Below are 18,568 nucleotides of genomic sequence, written 5' to 3'. Positions count from 1 at the left end.
AGACAGGATGTCTCTTATTAAAATATTTGCTGGGATGTTAATAATACGAAGAACATGATGCTCAGAAAAAAGTTCAAGTCAAAAGTTAACCCGATATTTGACAATGTGAAAGACTTATATACACTGAATGTTATGGATAACTAAACAAAAAAAAAATCTAGCACCCAGCAAAGAAGGGCAGCAGAACAAGGGGTCGTTGATCCAATAAATGTGATAGTCCAAATTTCCAAGCAGCAATACCTGGACCAGCTCTCACACAATATATATAATTTTAGTGAACTGAGCGCCGTCTCCTCACTGCTAAAATTCTCAAAAACCAAAACAACCAGAGTCGACAGTTTAATTACAGAAACCTCTATATTAAATATTATTTGGGTTAGGTAGTACACACTTTATCCACAGTTTCCTAATTGATTAGAAAAGGCTAGCGGCTTGATCAGATGCTTCCTGTTTGCTGTGACTTTATACAGAGTCCAGGTGCGGCTGGGGACGAGGCCTGAGGGAGAGTCACAAACACAGACAGCTATTTCATTTCCTGGAGTATATTATGTGGTGTTACTTAATACTCACACAGAGGAAAGTGGAACAGTCAAATTGATCATCAGGGGTAGGCCGGGGGTTGTGAAAATACTTGTCACCAGTTTCTTCAGGGATGTCAGTAATGCTTACAGCAAGCAGCAAGGCAGCCGGCAGATGAAGTCACTCTCACTGCACAAAATGTATATTTATTTCCCATATGCCCAGTCTAACTTCCTGCTTTCACATGGCCCTCCCCTGTCTTTCTGAATGACATCGCCCAGCTGGAATGCCGGCCCGTCCCACTGTCTTACCCAGATCCAAGTAGCTGAGCCTGAGAAAAAGCTCACAGACTCGCAGGTGGAGTGACATTACTGGCCTGTCCTACTGTCTTGCCCACATCTGAGAGAAACCCTTGCATACTTGTACCTGGACTTGACACTGGTTCTCAAGGCCACACGCAACCCCCACACCTCAAACTGTTACGACACAAACAAAACACTTTCCCCCATATGTAATAAAAGCCACTAAGTTTGCCCAGGAGCAGTTACCCATAGCAACCAATAACATGTTTGCTTTTATACACGTGACCAGGAAATTCTACCTGCTTGTTGCTATAGGTTACTGCCCCTGGGTAAACCTAGTGCCTTTAATTACATAACCCCCTTTATTTATTAAATATTTGCCCATATACCAGCGACTGTTTGTCTTTTGCCATGTGACAATGGGGCCCATTTTTCATGCTGTGTAAAAAAAATAAAAAGATGACAAAATACACCACACATCACTGTAAAAAACATATCAAGCTGTGTATTGATTTTCATTGCTCGCGTACATAAAACAGCAGTAGCCACCTGAAAATCCTATGTGGTGTTCATCCATACCTCCCAACTGTCCCGTTTTCTGCGGGACAGTCCCAATTTTGACCACTAAGCCCGCAGTCCCAGGTTTCTTACTGAAATGTCCCAACTTTGTCTTTGATCTCCTGCACTGATGCTAGAAAAAGATACAAAGTTTCTGAAGCATCTGGCAAAGAGCGCAGCAGCTGCAGTTTCATTAGCAAAACACATAAAACATTGCACTAAAACTCTCATAAATGTGTTCAAACTTTCATAACCTGCCACATTTTGAAAAATGGACATGGTAATTAGGGGGCGCGGCAGCGGCGTAACTACAGCTAACCGGGCCCCCCTGCAAAAAAATCTTCAGGGGCCCCGGCTTAGCTGCACGCACGCAGTTACCTGCATGCGCATACACGCATCCGCTTCAGCGCTCGCACATCTCCTGTCCTCTCCTCCGATCCGCCCCGCCGCTCTGCCGTTAAATTACTTGTGGCGGTCGCCGCACACAGTGTTAAAGGAATTTCCGTTCAGCAGACCCCTTGGTCCGGGCCCCTCTGTCCCCCGGGCCCCCCCGCAACCGCGGGGTCTGCTGTATTATAGTTACGCCACTGGGGCGCGGCAAAAAATGTCACCGTGCTGTGTGCGGCACAACTCTTTGTCCCTCTTTTTCCAATGTTGGGAGGTATGTCCATGGAGTTTGTTTTTTATTGCCAGAACTTACTGCTGCTTGAATTTATGCCATTGACATTAAAGCAGAACTAAACCCTAAAAATGAATATGGCTAAAAATGCCATATTTTATAGCAGCTGTTGAGAAGCTAAGCTTAGGGGTCATCACAAATTATCAATCAGAAAACAAGGTTGGTCTTTAATATGAGCTGATGCTACAGGGCTGATTATTAAATTCTGATGCTAATTGCACTGGTTTCTGTGCTGCCATGTAGTAATTGTCTGTATTAATTACGGATCAGCCTTATACTGTGACATTTCAATTCTATTTGTACTGTATATTGTGAGTGGGTCCCTAAGCTCAGTAAGTGACAGCAGCACAGAGCATGTGCAGTGAACCATCAGAAAAGAAGATGGGGAGCTACTGGGGCATCTTTGGAGACACAGATCTTCCCTGCTAAGGGCAGAGACATGCTCTGCTATTTCAGGAGATTTGTTGCTCAGAAACAACATGTATTTTACACAGTTTTTTACACAGTTTTTATGGCAGTAATCATTTTACACAGTATGTCTTCTTTTGGCGTGTGACAATAAGATACACTCTGTGTTGCACTGTGTGTGCTCACTGAAAAGCTTTTGTGCATACACACACACACCCCCCTTAGAGGGAGCATTGCATGCAGCCAAATGGTAGTTTGAGAAGTGACATTTAGGGGTGAGGTTATGAAATTTGGGGGCATGTTTGCGCCTTGTGTCTTCAGGGTTTTGATATCAGAGGTTGTTATTGCCCAGATTATTGTTCGGGTTTCACAAGGCTGAAACTCGAGCAAGCAGTTGCAACATGAACACCCCTAAGAAAAACCAAACTGTTGGGGTTAAAACCGAATAGGTGGCAACCCTGTTTCTGAGGGAAGTAAATGATGAGCCCAGTCAACTTATCTTGTTTTTCCTAGTTGTCCCTTTGTCATATTTAGATTTGGCCATTCTGTAATATTTTCAGGACTAAATCTAAGCATGACATGGAAGCTGGGTAAGCAAAGTAAGATGCCCTCTCACCCTGCATGCAGGACCGCCATCAGAAATCATAGGGCCCTATATGACAAAATTTCCTGGGCCCCCTGGGCTGCGCCCACCGCAAGCCCTACCTACAGGTCTGCCCTCCCCACCCACAGGTCCGCCCCCACCACACAGTAAAAAAACAAAAAAAATATTGGTGGCTAGGGTTCCCACATGTTAATAAAAATAAAAAGATATTGGTGGTCAGGGCCCCCCATAAAAAAAACATTTGTGGCCAGGGCCCCCCATCAAAAAATATTGTTGGCTAGGATCCCCACATTATAAGAAGATTGGTGGCCAGGGCACCTTAAACGTCCATGCATTCCCCAAGTTAGCAGCTCTCAGAAAGATGGGGGGCCCGGCTAATCGAGTAAGTGTGGCGTGGCTCGGCCCCCCTTACCCTCGGGGCCCGCTACAACTCTACCCCCTGTCCCCCCCTGATGGCTGTCCTGCCTGCATGCACTGGAGCTAGCTGCGTGGGGGTAGGGATGGCACTGATTCTGCTGCCTCCAGACCCAGATACCCCTCAGGGTGTGCAAGGGAAGTTATACAACTAGTTTGTATTTATGCTTTTATCAAATTTCTGCTTTTTTAGTTTATTTAATACTTAAAGGGATTCTGTCATGATTTTTATGATGTAGTTTTTATTTCTAAATTACACTGTTTATACTGCTAATAATTAACTCTACCATATAAAATTTCATTCCTGAACCAGCAAGTGTATTTTTTTAGCCATGTCAGGTGATTTTACCTGGTTATGTACTTGCAGAAAGAGCCGGCACTTTAGGATGGAACTGCTTTCTGGCAGGCTGTTGTTTCTCCTACTCAATGTAACTGAATGTGTCTCAGTGGCACATGGCTTTTTACTATTGAGTGCTGTACTTAGATCTACCAGGGAGCTGTTATCTTGTGTTAGGGAGCTGCTATCTCGTTACCTTTTCATTGTTCTGTTGTTAAGCTGCTGGGGGGGGAGGGGGTGATACCACTCCAACTTGCAGTATAGCAGTAAAGAGTGACTGAAGTTTATCAGAGCACAAGTCAAATGATTCAGGGCAGCTGAGAAACAGACAATATGTCTAGCCCCATGTCAGATTTCAAAGTTAAATATAAAAAAAATCTGTTTGCTCTTTTGAGAAATGTATTTCAGTGCAGAATTCTGCTGGAGCAGCACTAATAACTGATGCATTTTGAAAAACCATTTTTTCCCATGACAGTATTCCTTTAATACTCTAAAGCGCACCATTACTGATCTCTTATAAGTGCATACTACCTTACTACTGCACGCCTATGATTAAGGGGGTGGGGGGTAACTCCCTAAAAGTGTTAGGCATCAGTGGTGTTATTCTTCGTCTACCTTTTAATGTATATGATCGAATAGCAGCTCTAAATGATTGCACAAGGAAGCCTTGGGCGACTAAAAAATGCAATGTTTTCCTCATCAATGATCTACATTTATGGCAGTAGGAAGCTAACTTTGGACTTTTGCACCCGTGGTGGAGTAGATTAAGTGCAGGTGTGAAAACATCTAAATTGCCAGAGCCCTTAGAACAGTAGGCCCAGGGGAGGTGATAAAAACTGCTAATTTGATATATACAGAGAAAATTGTAGACAAGCTTATGATCAGCTTTGGACTGGGGGTCCAGGGCCCACCGGGGCTGCCACCTCAGTCATGAGGTCCTTCACCAATGCCACAACACCTCCTCCCTTCACTCAAACCTATTCTCCGTTGCGGCTGCGATAGGCCTGGCCCAGTCTAACCCTGCTTATGATAGTGTAGCAGATGTAAGGAGTTAACAACACAATGAATGGAGGGCAAGAATATAATAACACAATATAAATGAGTAGAGCCAGGCACTCGCAGGCTAAACTACAATAATTTTAATCACCTCACATGTTTTGGGCAAAGCGAGTGTGCCTGGCTCAACTCTTTTATATTGATGTATCAGCCTTATATGGACAAAGGCAGAGCTATAGGGGCGTACAAGGCATAATTGGAACCAGTATTCTACACAAGAATATAATAACACCCTCCCTCTTACAAAATGGGACTATGCTACTCTAACAACGTATCCATGCTGATTCTGCACACTTAGTAAAAGATACGCAGGGTAGTATTGAAAAAAATTATAAAATCAAATGTTTGAGTGTCCCAATTGGTACTGTTGGTTTTGTATTCTTTACCCACAATGCAACATTCCTACCAAAACTTTCAGTACCAATCAAGCACTAAAGCGCTTAGCAAATCATGCACATTTCAACACTCTACTCTGATGTAAAGGGTAGCAGATAAGCGGTGATGGAAATACTATACAGCAGACTACATAAGGCCTGCAGGCTGGAAGGGGGGGGCAGCTCTCTCATATAATGCTACTGCAGATAAGCATACACTCACTCACTCCACTGGCACAACAGATAGGCTCATCACAAATGGATTTTCATACTAAGCACCTGTAACAGGCTCTTACTAACCCCACTATTATTTTAATTCTTATCACACCCACATGGGCCTTTAACAAATGCACAGTTATGATTTTTAAAGGAAACATATAAGATTGGTGAAAAAACACCTAATATTGTAGGAAATAATTATTAATATATGGTGATGGTTTTACTTTGGGCTAAAAATAATTATTATCTTTAAAAATGGAACATTTATTGGAGCTCCCTTTAGATCTGCTACAGTCCCAGCCCGTTTAAAATGAGGGGTGTGCATGTGCTAACAGTCAGCCAATCACAGCCCTGCAGTCACACAGGCAAAGACAGGCCTCAATTCCCTATCTGGTCCAACAAGATGCTGATTGGTTCCTGTGCTGACTGCTGATAGCTCCCCTGCACAGCCAAAGAATGCAGCAGGCAGGAAGTGGAACAGATTGGTGTGACTAGTAGGGTTTTTGGAGAATTTTTTAATAAATAACCCAGAAGCACATACCTTCTATATTTAAAAGTGTATAATGCAATGGCAGATTATTGTTATTACACACAGGCAAAGACAGGCCTCAGTTCCCTATCAGGTCCAACAAGATGCTGATTGGTTTCTGTGCTGACTGCTGCTAGCTCCCCTGCACAGCCAAATGCAGCGGGCAGAAAGTGGAACAGATTGGGGGGATTAGTAAGGTTTTGGGAGAATTTCGTTAATAAATAATTCAGAAGCACATACCTTCTATATTTAAAAGTGTATAATGCATTATTGTATTGTATTATTGTTGTTACATATGTCAACTAAGATAATAGGATTTTCTGTGAATAAGGGTTTGGTTCTCCTTTAAGTGCTCAGCAACCCCTATACAGCTGTCATCACCCCCCAATACATCTCTTAGCACCCCCATCCAGTTCTCAATACCCCAAAGAGAGTTCTGAACAAATCCCCCCCGTCCAGCTTTTAGCAGTCAGCAACCCCCCTCCTATACAGCTCCCAAGACCCACTCCATACAGTGCTTAGCATCCATTATCATACAGCTCTCAGCACCCACTCACATACAGTGCTTAGCACCCATTATCATACAGCTCTCAGCACCCACTCCCATACAGTTCTTAGCACCCACTCTGATACAGTTCTTCTCACTCATTATCATACAGCTCTCAGCACCCACTCCATACAGTGCTTAGCACCCAATCCCATACAGTTCTTCTCACTCATTATCATACAGCTCTCAGCACCCACTCCATACAGTGCTTAGCACCCATTATCATTGAGGTCGCCACATGGCCGGTAAAAATTATGGTTGGTCCTAATGTTATTGGTTGGTATTTTTTTCCAAAAAAGGTGGCAACCCTAAATATCATACAGCTCTCAGCACCCACTCCATACAGTTCTTCTCACTCATTCTCATACAGCTCTCAGCGCCCACTCCATACAGTTTTTAGCACCCATTCTTACAGCTCTCAACACCCACTCCCATACAGTTCTTAGCACCCATTCTTACAGCTCTCAGCACCCACTCCCATACAGTTCTTAGCACCCATTCTCATACAGCTCTCAGCACCAGGTCTGCACTGGGATTCAAAACAACAAACAGGCCCTGGCATTGCAATTCACAGAGGCCCAAAAAGCACCTACTTTCTTTTTCAACAAATGTAGTTAGTCGAGCGGCCAGCAGGTGGAATAGGAGCGGCTCATTCCTTAGAAGTGAGATGATCCATGTAGCCGGAAGACAGGCTGACAGGTACATTTGCACTGGTTGATGGGACCGTGACACTTATTCATACACGGAGCAGCCCTCAGTAGTTTCTGTGTTTTAATGATCAGCAACAACATTACGTTAATGAGCGGTAAGAATTGTTAGTCTGTACAAGTAATTTCTATTATCCAAGGGGGTGGTACTGGGAGTGAGCTGCTTATTTATGTCGGACATTGGGATATTTGTTATGGCACAGTGGGTCCCACAATCTTTACCACCTGGAAACCAATAGTTTTATGTATATATATATATGTAAAACAATGAGGTTTTCTGGCTGCCCTGATTCCTATTGATTTTGTGAATCCCAGGTATTCATTACCCCAGGCGAGTGGCATTTCCAAGAGAAGCCATTCCTAGAGACACAGAATAGAAACACACCCCATTCATACTTCTCGTTATCTCCTGTGTATTCTGTACAGGCTGTTGGGAAATAAACCAGAGTCACAGAAAACACTGGGGAAAGTGTAAGTGTCCCATATTGGCTTCCTTTTCTACTGAAAGATTTTTCTTTTCTGCTTATTTAACTTATTTAACAAAGCTCAGGGGTGGTTTGCCTTTATGTTAACTTTAAGTATGTCAAAGAATGGCTAATTGTAAGCAACTTTTCAACTGGTTTTCATTACTTATTTTTTATTGTTTTTAAATGATTTGCCTTCTTCTTCCAACGCTTTTCAGCTTTCAAATGGGGGTCACTGACCCCACCTAAAAAAACCTAAAAAAACCCACCTCTGTAAGGCTTCACATTTTTTGTTATTGCTCATTTTTATTAATCATCTTTCTTTTTAGGCCATCTCCTAAACATATTCCAGTCTCCAGGTAATTTGGACCCTAGCAACAAGATTGCTGACATTGCAGACTGGAGAGCTGCTAAATAAAAAGCGAAATAACTTTAAAACCACAAATAATAAAAAATGAAAACCTATTGCAAATTGTCTCAAAATATCACTCTCTACGTCATACTAAAAGTTAATTTAAAGGTGAACAACCCCTTTAAAGGGGACCTAAAAAATGAATTGATGATGCTTACTGAGATTGCATCTCTATGCAACTTTGTAGTTTACATTATTTTTCTATTTTTGGTGGTTTCTGAGATCAGCACTTATACCCACATAACTCCTAACAGCTTTTTAAGGACCCAGACGATTCTCTGGTCAGACAGCAATCACACAAAAGTTCGACAAATAGTCCGACAAATAGTAATAACAGTCTCCCATGGATATCGTCAGATGGGCAATATATGCAGAAATGTTATCGTTATCGGACAGAAACTTTCTAACCTGTCTGATCAACATAATGGCAAGAGATATATTTTCTCTTTAGGCTATTTATGACGGAAGCTGATATTGTGCTTAATGTATTACAGATTTACACAGACAACAAATGTCAAGAGAAGACAAGGAAGAGCAGGAGGATGAACTGCTAGCACTCACTAGTATATACACAGAAGATGAATTCAAGAGATCGGAGACTGCGCCAGGAGGGGAAATTTGTGTTTGTCTGGATCTTCCGCCAAACTTTAACGTGGCCATAAAAGGTGACAACACAAACATTTTTTTCAAGGAGTTCCTGAAGTTCAATACTCTAGCTCAGTGCTGTACTTCTGTGGTTCCAAGGGTCAAAATTTTACTGGCCTATGTGGTGGTGGGACGATAATAGAAGTCAGTGTTGGCCACTCCCCCTTTTAATCCCCACCCACTGTAAACCACACCCATGTTACCACAAGAACTTTTACGATCATATCCACATTAACGGTGGTAACACACCAAAAAACCAAATGGCTGATGCTCACTGCAAGGAAATCCCTCATCACTCATATGTGAAAAATTGAAGTCATGTAAAAACATACCCATAAATCCATATGCCTCATCCTCCCGTGTGGAAAATACAACAACCCCCAACACATGATTAAACGCCTTAGGGGCCCTTAACAACAATTTCCAAATGCTAACAAACCCCTAACAGGCTTATTTTCCACAGGTAGCGTAGGGCAAGCAGAGAATCACACACACAAGTAGCACTGGGCAAGCAGAGAATGGCACACACAAGCAGCACTGGGCAAGCAGAAAATGGCACACACAAGCAGCACTGGGCAAGCAGAGAATGTTACACAAGCAGCACTGGGCAAGCAGAGAATGGCACACACAAGCAGCACTGGGCAAGCAGAGAATAGCACACACAAGCAGCACTGGGCAAGCAAAGAATGGCACACACAAGTAGCACTGGGCAAGCAGAGAATGGCACCCACAAGCAGCACTGGGCAAGCAGAGAATAACACACACAAGCAGCACTGGGCAAGCAAAGAATGGCACACACAAGTAGCACTGGACAACCAGAGAATGGCACACACAGGCAGCACTGGGCAAGCAGAGAATAGCATACACAGGGAGGGAAGGCAGAACAGAGACAGGGAAAGTTATCATGCTTATTTGTACTACATACAGTGACAGAGTGCAATATGTAATGAAACAGCGCTTCCTAAGGAGCTCAGGAAAAGACAGCAAGAAAAATTATAAAGTGAATAAAGTACCCCCTCTTGTTATATTATAAGTTACTGAGGAGTTTCATGACCATATACTGTAAAAACACAAGGCCAAAGGCTGTGTTTTTATACAGGTCATGGAACTCTGAGGTAACTTCTAATATCCTTATATTTTGCAACAGGGGGTACTTTATTTATTATAATACACAATTTTCAGTGGGTCATGTGACAGAAATGACACCAGAACAAGATATTCATGGCTTTTGTGTATTTTGGATTTTTATTTTTCAGATAAGCATGCTCTAACATGCTGAAAGTTTCTCTATGTGCTTTGATATATATCATATACAGGTACAGGATCCATTAAGAAACTGTTCAGTGGTCCCCTGGCATTTATTTAATACTTTCCAAAAATATACGATTTCCCCACAGTTAGGGGTGTATATGACTCATAAAATGCACGCAGGGTGCTTATTTTGCATCTGCCAGTGTTAACCATGGTGCACAGATAATATTCAAATTACAAGCAAGTAAGCATGAGTGTGTGTGGAGACAAAAATGAAACGATTAATAAAAGGTGTTAATATTGCAAAGCGAATGTATGGAGAGGCAACACAGGGAAGCTGGAGTTGGGCTTTAAACAGTTGTACATTGTCTTCAAAATTATTCATGTATTATTACCGATTCGAGTCCAGTTTAGAATATTAGTCCAGTAGAGGCTATATTTGTGCAGTAGAAGATTGGCACCATGTGCCCCCATGTGCACCATGTGACAATCTTTTTATGCTTTTTGCTTACCCAAGGTGACAGTGCATCTAATGAATTCATGGGAAGCTTTGAGGGTATTATCTCTTTCCTACCTCTTATCATACTGAACTTTGAGCTGCCTCCAGGATACCCATCCACTAAACCTCCAGCCTTCAAGCTTAGCTGCAAGTGGCTTTCTCCAAGCCAGGTAAAACATCAATAGTTTCAGCAATCACGGTAAGATTAAGTTAAATAAAAAGTCAGACTATAGTACACTCCTTGCAGATTCTTCACTTCAGATATGAAACAGGAAAAGGAAGTAGTTAGATCAAAGTTTTATATATTCCTAGCATTAAAGGACAAAGAAAACATGGGGGGTGCAGAAATGCTAGCCTCCTTTGTGGATTAAATTGTTAAGTTTTCCCTAGCCTTTTGCTCAGTTTCAGAGAAAAACTTCACCAGTCCATGGAAAAACTGTGCTGGCATTTACTTACCTTGCAGTCATCCGTGCTTGGGCATTAACACATTCACAGTAGAGTAAAGATGATCAAATATGGGCAGATTTAAGCTGCCAATTCTGCCTCTTCAGTCCAATTCGGCAGTTTATCTGCTCAAGTAGGGGGGCCACTGACGGGCCTGCCCAACCAATATCAGCCCAATCAATAAAGCTTTGATTTTACTTTAGTCACCTGTGTGTAGGAATTGTGTCTTAGCATCTCCCCCAATTATTCCTATGTATTGAGGAAGTCATAGACAGTTGCAAGGGTTCATAGGGAAATTCAGGCAACGACTCAATCCATTGTAAAGTACCCTGGGCTGATTTAACAGAGTTACTTTAATTGTCTGTTTAAAAAACGAAGTTTTGCATTTTCTTTTGGCAAACTGTTTGAATTAAACCCATTTTATAGTTAGATTTTGCATGGACATGGAGATTCTAATAGGTGACAACAAGCCATGAATAAATCTGTGTTTCTGTTTATCTCAGCTTGCCCAGCTGTGTCAGCGATTGGATGAGCTATGGGAGGAATATGCAGGAGGTGTTGTTTTATTTGCTTGGATGCAGTTTCTTAAGGAGAAGACTCTGGAGTACTTGAACATTAACTCACCGTATGAAATACCAGTTTGTGGGTTTGGATCTCAGAGTATAAAGAACTCTGAGATATCTGATACCTGTAGTGCCACAGGCCCATCACAAGCAGAGATTTGGGAAAATAGGGCTATCCAGGATGTGGAATCTGTCTCTGCCCTTATTGAGTGCATCTTGGACTTTAATGAGGCTCAGCAGAAGAAGTGCTTTGATAGTAAATCATATATGTGCAACATTTGCTTCTCAGAAAAGCTGGGCAGCGAGTGCACTAATTTTAAGAATTGTGAGCATGTCTATTGCAACGAATGCCTTAAGGATTATTTTACAGTTCAGATACAGGATGGGCAGGTCCAGGCTCTTAACTGTCCTGAACAAAAGTGTCCTTCTGTTGCTACACCTGCACAGGTAACACATTAACAATGCTCTTGAATCTTGTGTGTATGTGTACATTCATTAATAGTGCATAAATGTAGTGTGTGTAACTCAGCTGTAATGCATTAGAAACTTTATAACTCTTTGATGATCTTCTGGATTGAATACTCAGGACACTGGGGTATAAGGAAAATGGGGATTAAACGTGTGGGGAGCAGACTGGACCCTGCAGACAACTTGCTGCCAGATTTTTATTTTTTATGTAAGAATCTGGGAGAGGTGTTGTGATAAATTAGCAAGATTGATTTTTACAAAGAAAAGGGGGCACCTCCTTTTTAATCACAGTCATAGAAGCTGATGCTACCAGATTCATTATTAATCAGTTCTGCCTCAGAAGGCATTGCATGCTGCCATTTAATGTAAATCTGAAATAATTATCTATCTACTATGCAGTGTGAATTTTATATTGTATATGAGCTCTATATTGTGAGGTGGTCCCTTAGTTCAGATAACTGATAGAAACCTAGAGCATTTGCTGTAGAAAGGATATGGGGATCTACTGTGGCATTTTTAGTGATGCAGATCTTTACTGCTGAAGGATTGTGGTCTCCTTGGGCTGGAACAAAACCCCAAAAGCTAAGGTGTCAAATTTGTAGCTCAGTTCTTTGTTGAGGTTTAGTCCTCCTTTAAGGAAACTGTACAAATCCTGAAGCAGTTTAACTTTTGGTGTGAGTAGAGGATCTGTGCAGAGCAGCATTTCATTGCAGTTGTTTTTGTCATAATACTAATAAATCTGTTCTAACAGGTGAAGGTGCTGGTTGGGGAAGAATTGTTCAGCCGCTATGACCGTCTTCTACTGCAGTCCAGTCTGGATTTGATGGCAGATGTGTTGTACTGTCCACGTCTCAGCTGCCAAACTCCAGTCATGCTGGAGCCTGGGGGCAAAATGGGTATTTGTTCCAGCTGCAAGTACGCTTTCTGTACCCTCTGCAAACTGGCCTACCATGCAGTCGCATATTGTAATATAACACCAGGTTAGTGGAATTAGATAAGGGTTGGGCACTTACAAAGTGTATAAAATAAAGTGGTCCTTTTAACTACCGCCTAAGTGAACCCCAGGTCAAAACTGTCTACAGTATCTAACCTTTCAGTTATGCCCCTGTCCTGCTTTCAGTGCATACTTAGAGGCTGCTGGTAAAATCAGTTTTTGAGTAATATGTGACCTTCAAGTATTTATATCAAATTATAATGGCCAGAAACAAATCATTTGAGTTTAAAGTATTTTGCTTTGTGACCCCAAACAGTAGCATCTACTTATAGGTCATGATACATGGGGGGAAATACAATAAAATTTGCAAAGAGAACAAAGTTGAGAATAAAATTTTGCATGACGCAATGTAATATTCTTCATAAGGCTTTTATTACATTGCAAATCTTAATTGCGCATTGTGAACCTTTAAGACCTGCTTGAAGGTAGCGTAAACTGTTGGAGCAAACGTGACAACTTTTTCATTAAGTTTTATGACATACACTTCACACTATAACCATAAAATTCACAATCACTATCCTACTGTCATGTGAGGGGCAAAGGCAATATTGCAAATGATTTTTGCGTTAGCGACTAATATTCCATTCCCCCTAGTGATGTGCAAAGTATCATTTTCAGGGGCATATCCCATCTTTTAACCCACAAGGTAGCATTTCCTCTGATATCCAATGCTATTGCAGGCTCATGCTAAGAAACGGTTGTCACACATTTGGGGCGCCAATACAGGCACAACTAAGCATCTGCTTTATGAATTAAAAGTGGCGGTAGGTGATTTCAATGAAGGGAGGAGAAAAACTGAAAATCTACTTAATTTCATGTCATCCAGTATAAAGCTTTTGGGAGCAAAAAGGTCTCAAAGGTCTTTTGGGAACAGAACTCAAATTTTTTGGCAGTTTGAAGGGGGTCCTGGCTGAGCTGCACTTTTCAGATTAGCTGGGCCCCCCTTAAGTGTGTGGACGTTGGCTAAAACCTGAAGCCGAAGCCACGAACAGAGTGGAAGAACCCGAAAAAGCAGAGCAAAAGACCCAAAGCTGCGAATGAAGCTGAAGCTGCAAACAGATCCTGAAAATCTGAAGCTGTTAAGGGAGAAGAAGACCCGAAGCCGTGAACGGAGCCAAAGACCCGAAGCTGCGAATGGAGCCGAAAGCCGCCAATTGGACCCAAAGAAGAGGAGAAGCTGCCGAAAGTCGGAAAATAGAAAAAATACCTTTTTAAAAACTTTTATGGGAGACCCTGGATGCCAATTTTATTTTATTTTAGGGGGTCCTGACCACCAATGAATTTTTTTAACTTGTAGGGGGGGCCTGACCACCTATGTTTTTTTAAAAAAAAACTTTAATGGGAGACCCTGGCCGCCAATTTTAGTTTTTTTTCTACTTATAGGAGGGCCCTGGCCACCAATGATTTTGTTTAACTTGTAGTGGGGCCCTGACCAACAATGTTTTTTTTTTTTTTGTTGTGTGTGTGTTTTTACCGTTTTTAACACTGATGTCTGTGTGGTTTTTTTACTGTGGTGTTGGCAGGATCTGGGGGCCCAGAAAATCTTGTTGTATTGGGCCCCGTTATTTCTGATGGCACCCTGACTGTCACATTAGGATGTATTGACAGAATTAAGGAAGAACTGTAGGTAGAATATCAGACATAGGCAGGGTTTTTGTATATGATTACTCTGATACTCTGTGCACTGATACTTACTTTTTAGTCATGGATAGGATTGAATGCAAAATAGCATTGGTTTCATTTGGTCAAGGAGAAATAATGCCTGGGTTGTTTTCCATGGCTTGGGCTAGGGCCCCTAATTCCATTGAATGTTAACATTAAGGGGCAGATTTATTATGTGGTGTAAAAAACAGCAGAATTATTCACCACACATTGCCAGCTGTGTAAAAATGGAGTATATATTTTTTTTATTTGCTTTTTCTTTGAGCAACTTCCTCCGGAACTTACTTTCAAAGATCTTTGGGAGACGGCCTTCCTGTAATTTGGAGCTTTCTGGATAACAGACTATGAAGATTTTTCATTCATTCAGGTCATGGTATATCTAGTAAAAGTAGTTCTAAAACAACTAGACTTGCTGTGTAATCATTTAAGATGTTTCACTACTCATCCGAGCAGCTTCTTCAGTTCAACTTAACAGTAACATAACGATAACAACTGAGCATTATGGGGTCTTTTTTTCCATCAAATTATAGTGATCATAATGATGATGATTTGGGCCAAGTTCGTGGGGGGTGGGGGTGGGATAGAGAGGGGCCTCTCCTATACCATTATCTCACTGGATGTACCTAGTTTTCTGTACTGGGTATGAATAATGATGCAAGTTTAACCTTGTGGATTTTCAATTTTTTTATAAAAACCTCTAACTTTTGCAGTTGGGTAGTATGTCATGGAAACATGTGTATGCCCATTTTGAATTCATTGAAAGGTGTCCTTTCCAAAAAAACATGGAAAGTAGCTCTTGTTCCCCAGGGGTAAGCTGTACTCTGCACTCTGGTGCAAGAAGTGGAGCATAGCTGTGCCTCCTGATGTGGATAGGGGGCTCCTACATGCCTGTCCAGGTCGTTTCTTTTGGATCCAAGGGGCATGTTGCAGGTCTTCAAAAAGGAGCACAGAGACCATGGTAAGGGCATCACACCATATGTGTGGTAAATAACACTTAGGGGTAGCTGTATCAAGGGTCGAATATCGAGGGTTAATTAGCCCTCAATATTCGACTGCCGAATTAAAATCCTTCGACTTCGAATTAGGGGTTTGAAGAAATGTTTAAAGAGACAGTACTTCGATTATTGAATGGTCGAATATTCGAATGATTTTTAGTTCGAAACGTTCGATTCGAAGGTCGTAGTTGAAGGTTGAAGTAGCCAATTCGATGGTCGAAGTAGCCAAAAAAAACATTCGAAATTCGAACTATTTTTCCTCTATTCCTTCACTCGAATTTAGTGAATGGGCCCCTTATAGTGTCCGGCTGTCTCTTCTGATGCTTAAAATTCAATTTGCATTAGCCAAAGTGCAGTAGCTGAGATGACAGCCATGAAAATTTGCTTGTGCCACATGTTTCGACAAACCTATGCATATTGTGCAGGAAAAAGTGGTTTATTTAGTGCTCAAACATACATAATGTGGCCTTCCACATATCCACCCAGGCATTTGTGTGTGTAATAAAAGCATTATATTTCACTTGGCTTTTTTTTATGTTGTCCCCAGAAAAGCTTCTCTTAGTGCGTGAAGAATACGTGGAGGCAGATGAGGCTGGCAAGAGGTTGCTGGAGAGACGCTATGGCAAGAATTTGATAATACAAGCAGTGGAGCTGAAATCTACTGAATGGGTGGAGACGAATACCAAGCGTTGCCCAAGCTGTGGAGTCAACATTGAGGCAAGTCCGGGTACATACTGAGAAGCCCTCAGCACTAAGCAGTAGCCGTGGTGCTTGCCCATCTGGTACTTGTACCCAGGTTGTTTGTTTATATCAATTGCAGTGAACCGTTCAGGCCAGGACTTCAGTTATCTGTCTTGTTCCTGCCTGACTGAAACTGTTTATTTTATTTAAAAAAAAAAAACCCTACATTTATAAATAACCTCTGCAGGCCAGGATTTCAGTTATCTGGAAGTGTCTTGTTCCTGCCTGCCTGAGACTGATTATTTTATTAAAGAAAACCCTACATTTATAAATAGTAACCTCTGCACTTTAACATCTACAGAAATCTAGTGGCTGCTTCATGATGCTTTGTACAAAATGTCGTCGATACTTTTGTTGGGGTTGCTTGGCTGTCCTGTCCAGTAAAGTTCTATACAATCATTATTGTGACCCTTCCTCCAGCTAATTCAATCGGTAAGTACTCAAGCAGTCTCACTAGTTTCTTCTCAGTTCTGTGCATACTTCTGTTAAATATATATCGTGTGGAACGGATCTGTGCATTGACTGGTGCTTATCTAAAACGGGGCATATTATTTGCCAGATAAACACCTACAGTTGTGTCAGTCTGAAGGGATATCTGTCAGGCTGTTAGGAGGCCACTTATTCATAAAGCACTTTAACAGCTGCTTGAATATTTTATATCTGTTTTTTTCTTGCAGATTGTAATATGGTGCTGATGTGGCCATTGCATGAAGACTGGCGAGCAGTAGGAAGTCTTGGAATAAATATCCAGAAATGGCACTGTTATTGGCACCTTTCCTTAAAGAGGGTCTATATTGTATGTATTTTCCAGTAGACTTAAGTGTTAGTTAATTGTATATGATTGGTAAGATTTTCTTCTGATTTATAGAATACTCTGCCTCATTCCTCAGTGTCAGCTTGGTAGAAAATACATGGCAGATAAACCATGTTCCTGTTATCTCAGAACGTAAATGACGGTCCTTCTACAAAATGAAATGTATTGTTGATGCAACGCAGTGTAATGCCTGGAAACACCTTAATTATGAAGATCACAAGTGAACTTGATAAAGGGGGATATCCCAAAACATGTTTGACCTTCACCGATAACGTGCCTGAAAGCATTAGGCTAGTGCCAGACCAAGCGGAGCTCAGCCTGCGGAGAAACGTAGGCCAAGAATCTGCTTCTCCACTCTTCCTTTGCTTCTGCTTTGCCTACCCCTGGAAACATTGCCTCCGCTCGGTTGCAGGCAGACGTGGTGGATTTTGGCTTGAAATGCTAAATCTTGAGACAATGCTTCCGGGTGCAGGTGCATCGATCAGGACAGCAGCAGCTGGTCTGCATTTCTCTGCAAGCCGAGATCTGCCTAGTTTGGCCTTAGACCATATTGCATCAATAGTTCTGCAAAACATTTCACTTTTGTGTCATTGGACATTGACAGGGAGTGTGGGACAGCTGTGGAGAAGAATATCTGTAACATTCCACACTTTGTATTATTTATTAGCACTTCTTTTCCTGAAAGTCAGATACAATATAGCTAATTTCAAAGTACTTTTTGTACTTTTATGGAAAGCAGATGCAAGTTAATTAACCCTCGATATTCGATTAGGAATTGAAATCCTTGGACTTCGAATATTGAAGTTGAAGGATTTAGCGCAGATAGTTAGATCGAATGATCGAAGGATTATTCCTTCGATCGAACTATTAAATCCTTCGAATCGAACGATTCGAAGGATTTAAATCCATCGATCGAAGGAATATCCTTTGATCAAAAAAAGTTAGCCAAGCCTATGGGGACCTTCCCCATAGGCTAACATTGACTTCGGTAGCTTTTAGATGCCGAACTAGGGGGTCGAAGTTTTTTTTTAAAGAGACAGTACTTCGACTATCGAATGGTCGAATAGTCGAACGATTTTTACTACGAATCCTTCGATTCGAAGTCGTAGGTCGAAGTAGCCCATTCGATGGTCAAAGTAGCCCAAAAAAACCTTCGAAATTCAAAGTTTTTTTACTTCAAATCCTTCACTCGAAGTTAGTGAATCGGCCCCTAAGTGTTATTTAGGTGGGTGTCCATAGCAGGAACATTTTGGCTAAGAGGCAAGGTAAATGAACTTTTAGTATGACGTAGAGAATGATATTCTGAGACAACATGCAACTGGTTTTCATTTTTATTATTTGTGCTTTTTGAATTATTTGTCTT

General features: G+C 41.6%; 2 protein-coding genes across 6 annotated transcripts in view; one reads left to right on the top strand and one right to left on the bottom strand.

Annotated features, from left to right (window-relative positions):
* Positions 1-18,568, bottom strand: part of rnf14.4.L (ring finger protein 14 gene 4 L homeolog) — a 48,566-nt gene that overhangs the window by 10,691 nt on the left and 19,307 nt on the right. The window contains exon 1 of one of the 4 annotated variants that reach the window (XM_041585262.1): positions 10,981-11,412. The exons of 1 other annotated variant lie outside the window; for it this stretch is intronic. In XM_041585262.1, coding sequence (XP_041441196.1) covers positions 10,981-10,991 — 11 coding nt within the window. In that variant the 5' untranslated portion in view covers positions 10,992-11,412. 4 annotated transcript variants of the gene reach the window in all.
* On the top strand, positions 7,185-17,981 carry rnf14.2.L (ring finger protein 14 gene 2 L homeolog). Of its 2 annotated transcripts, XM_041586184.1 has the most exons (8): positions 7,186-7,351; positions 8,624-8,794; positions 10,543-10,694; positions 11,472-11,978; positions 12,751-12,979; positions 16,198-16,367; positions 16,693-16,823; positions 17,069-17,981. In XM_041586184.1, the coding sequence occupies exons 1-7, from the start codon at positions 7,321-7,323 to the stop codon at positions 16,813-16,815; spliced, it is 1,383 nt and encodes a 460-aa protein (XP_041442118.1). In that variant the 5' UTR covers positions 7,186-7,320; the 3' UTR covers positions 16,816-16,823; positions 17,069-17,981. The 2 variants fall into 2 exon arrangements, with proteins under 2 accessions (XP_041442119.1, XP_041442118.1); XM_041586185.1 differs by lacking the exon at positions 17,069-17,981 and having other exon boundaries at positions 7,185-7,351; positions 16,693-16,853.

The sequence above is a fragment of the Xenopus laevis genome, chromosome 3L (assembly GCF_017654675.1).
Source record: "Xenopus laevis strain J_2021 chromosome 3L, Xenopus_laevis_v10.1, whole genome shotgun sequence".
In the NCBI taxonomy this organism is placed as follows: Eukaryota; Metazoa; Chordata; class Amphibia; order Anura; family Pipidae; genus Xenopus; species Xenopus laevis.
Note: the sequence above shows the minus strand (reverse complement) of the source record. Positions and strands in the feature narration are given on the sequence as shown.

What these genes read in the sequence shown, in the direction of transcription:
- rnf14.2.L (XM_041586184.1), top strand. Translation starts at nt 7,321, where the DNA reads ATGATCAGCAACAACATTACGTTAATGAGCG. An exon ending in CTTTAACGTGGCCATAAAAG is followed by an intron (nt 8,795 to 10,542) that starts GTGACAACACAA and finishes TGCTTACCCAAG; the next exon opens with GTGACAGTGCATCTAATGAA. An exon ending in GCTGTGGAGTCAACATTGAG is followed by an intron (nt 16,368 to 16,692) that starts GCAAGTCCGGGT and finishes TAACATCTACAG; the next exon opens with AAATCTAGTGGCTGCTTCAT.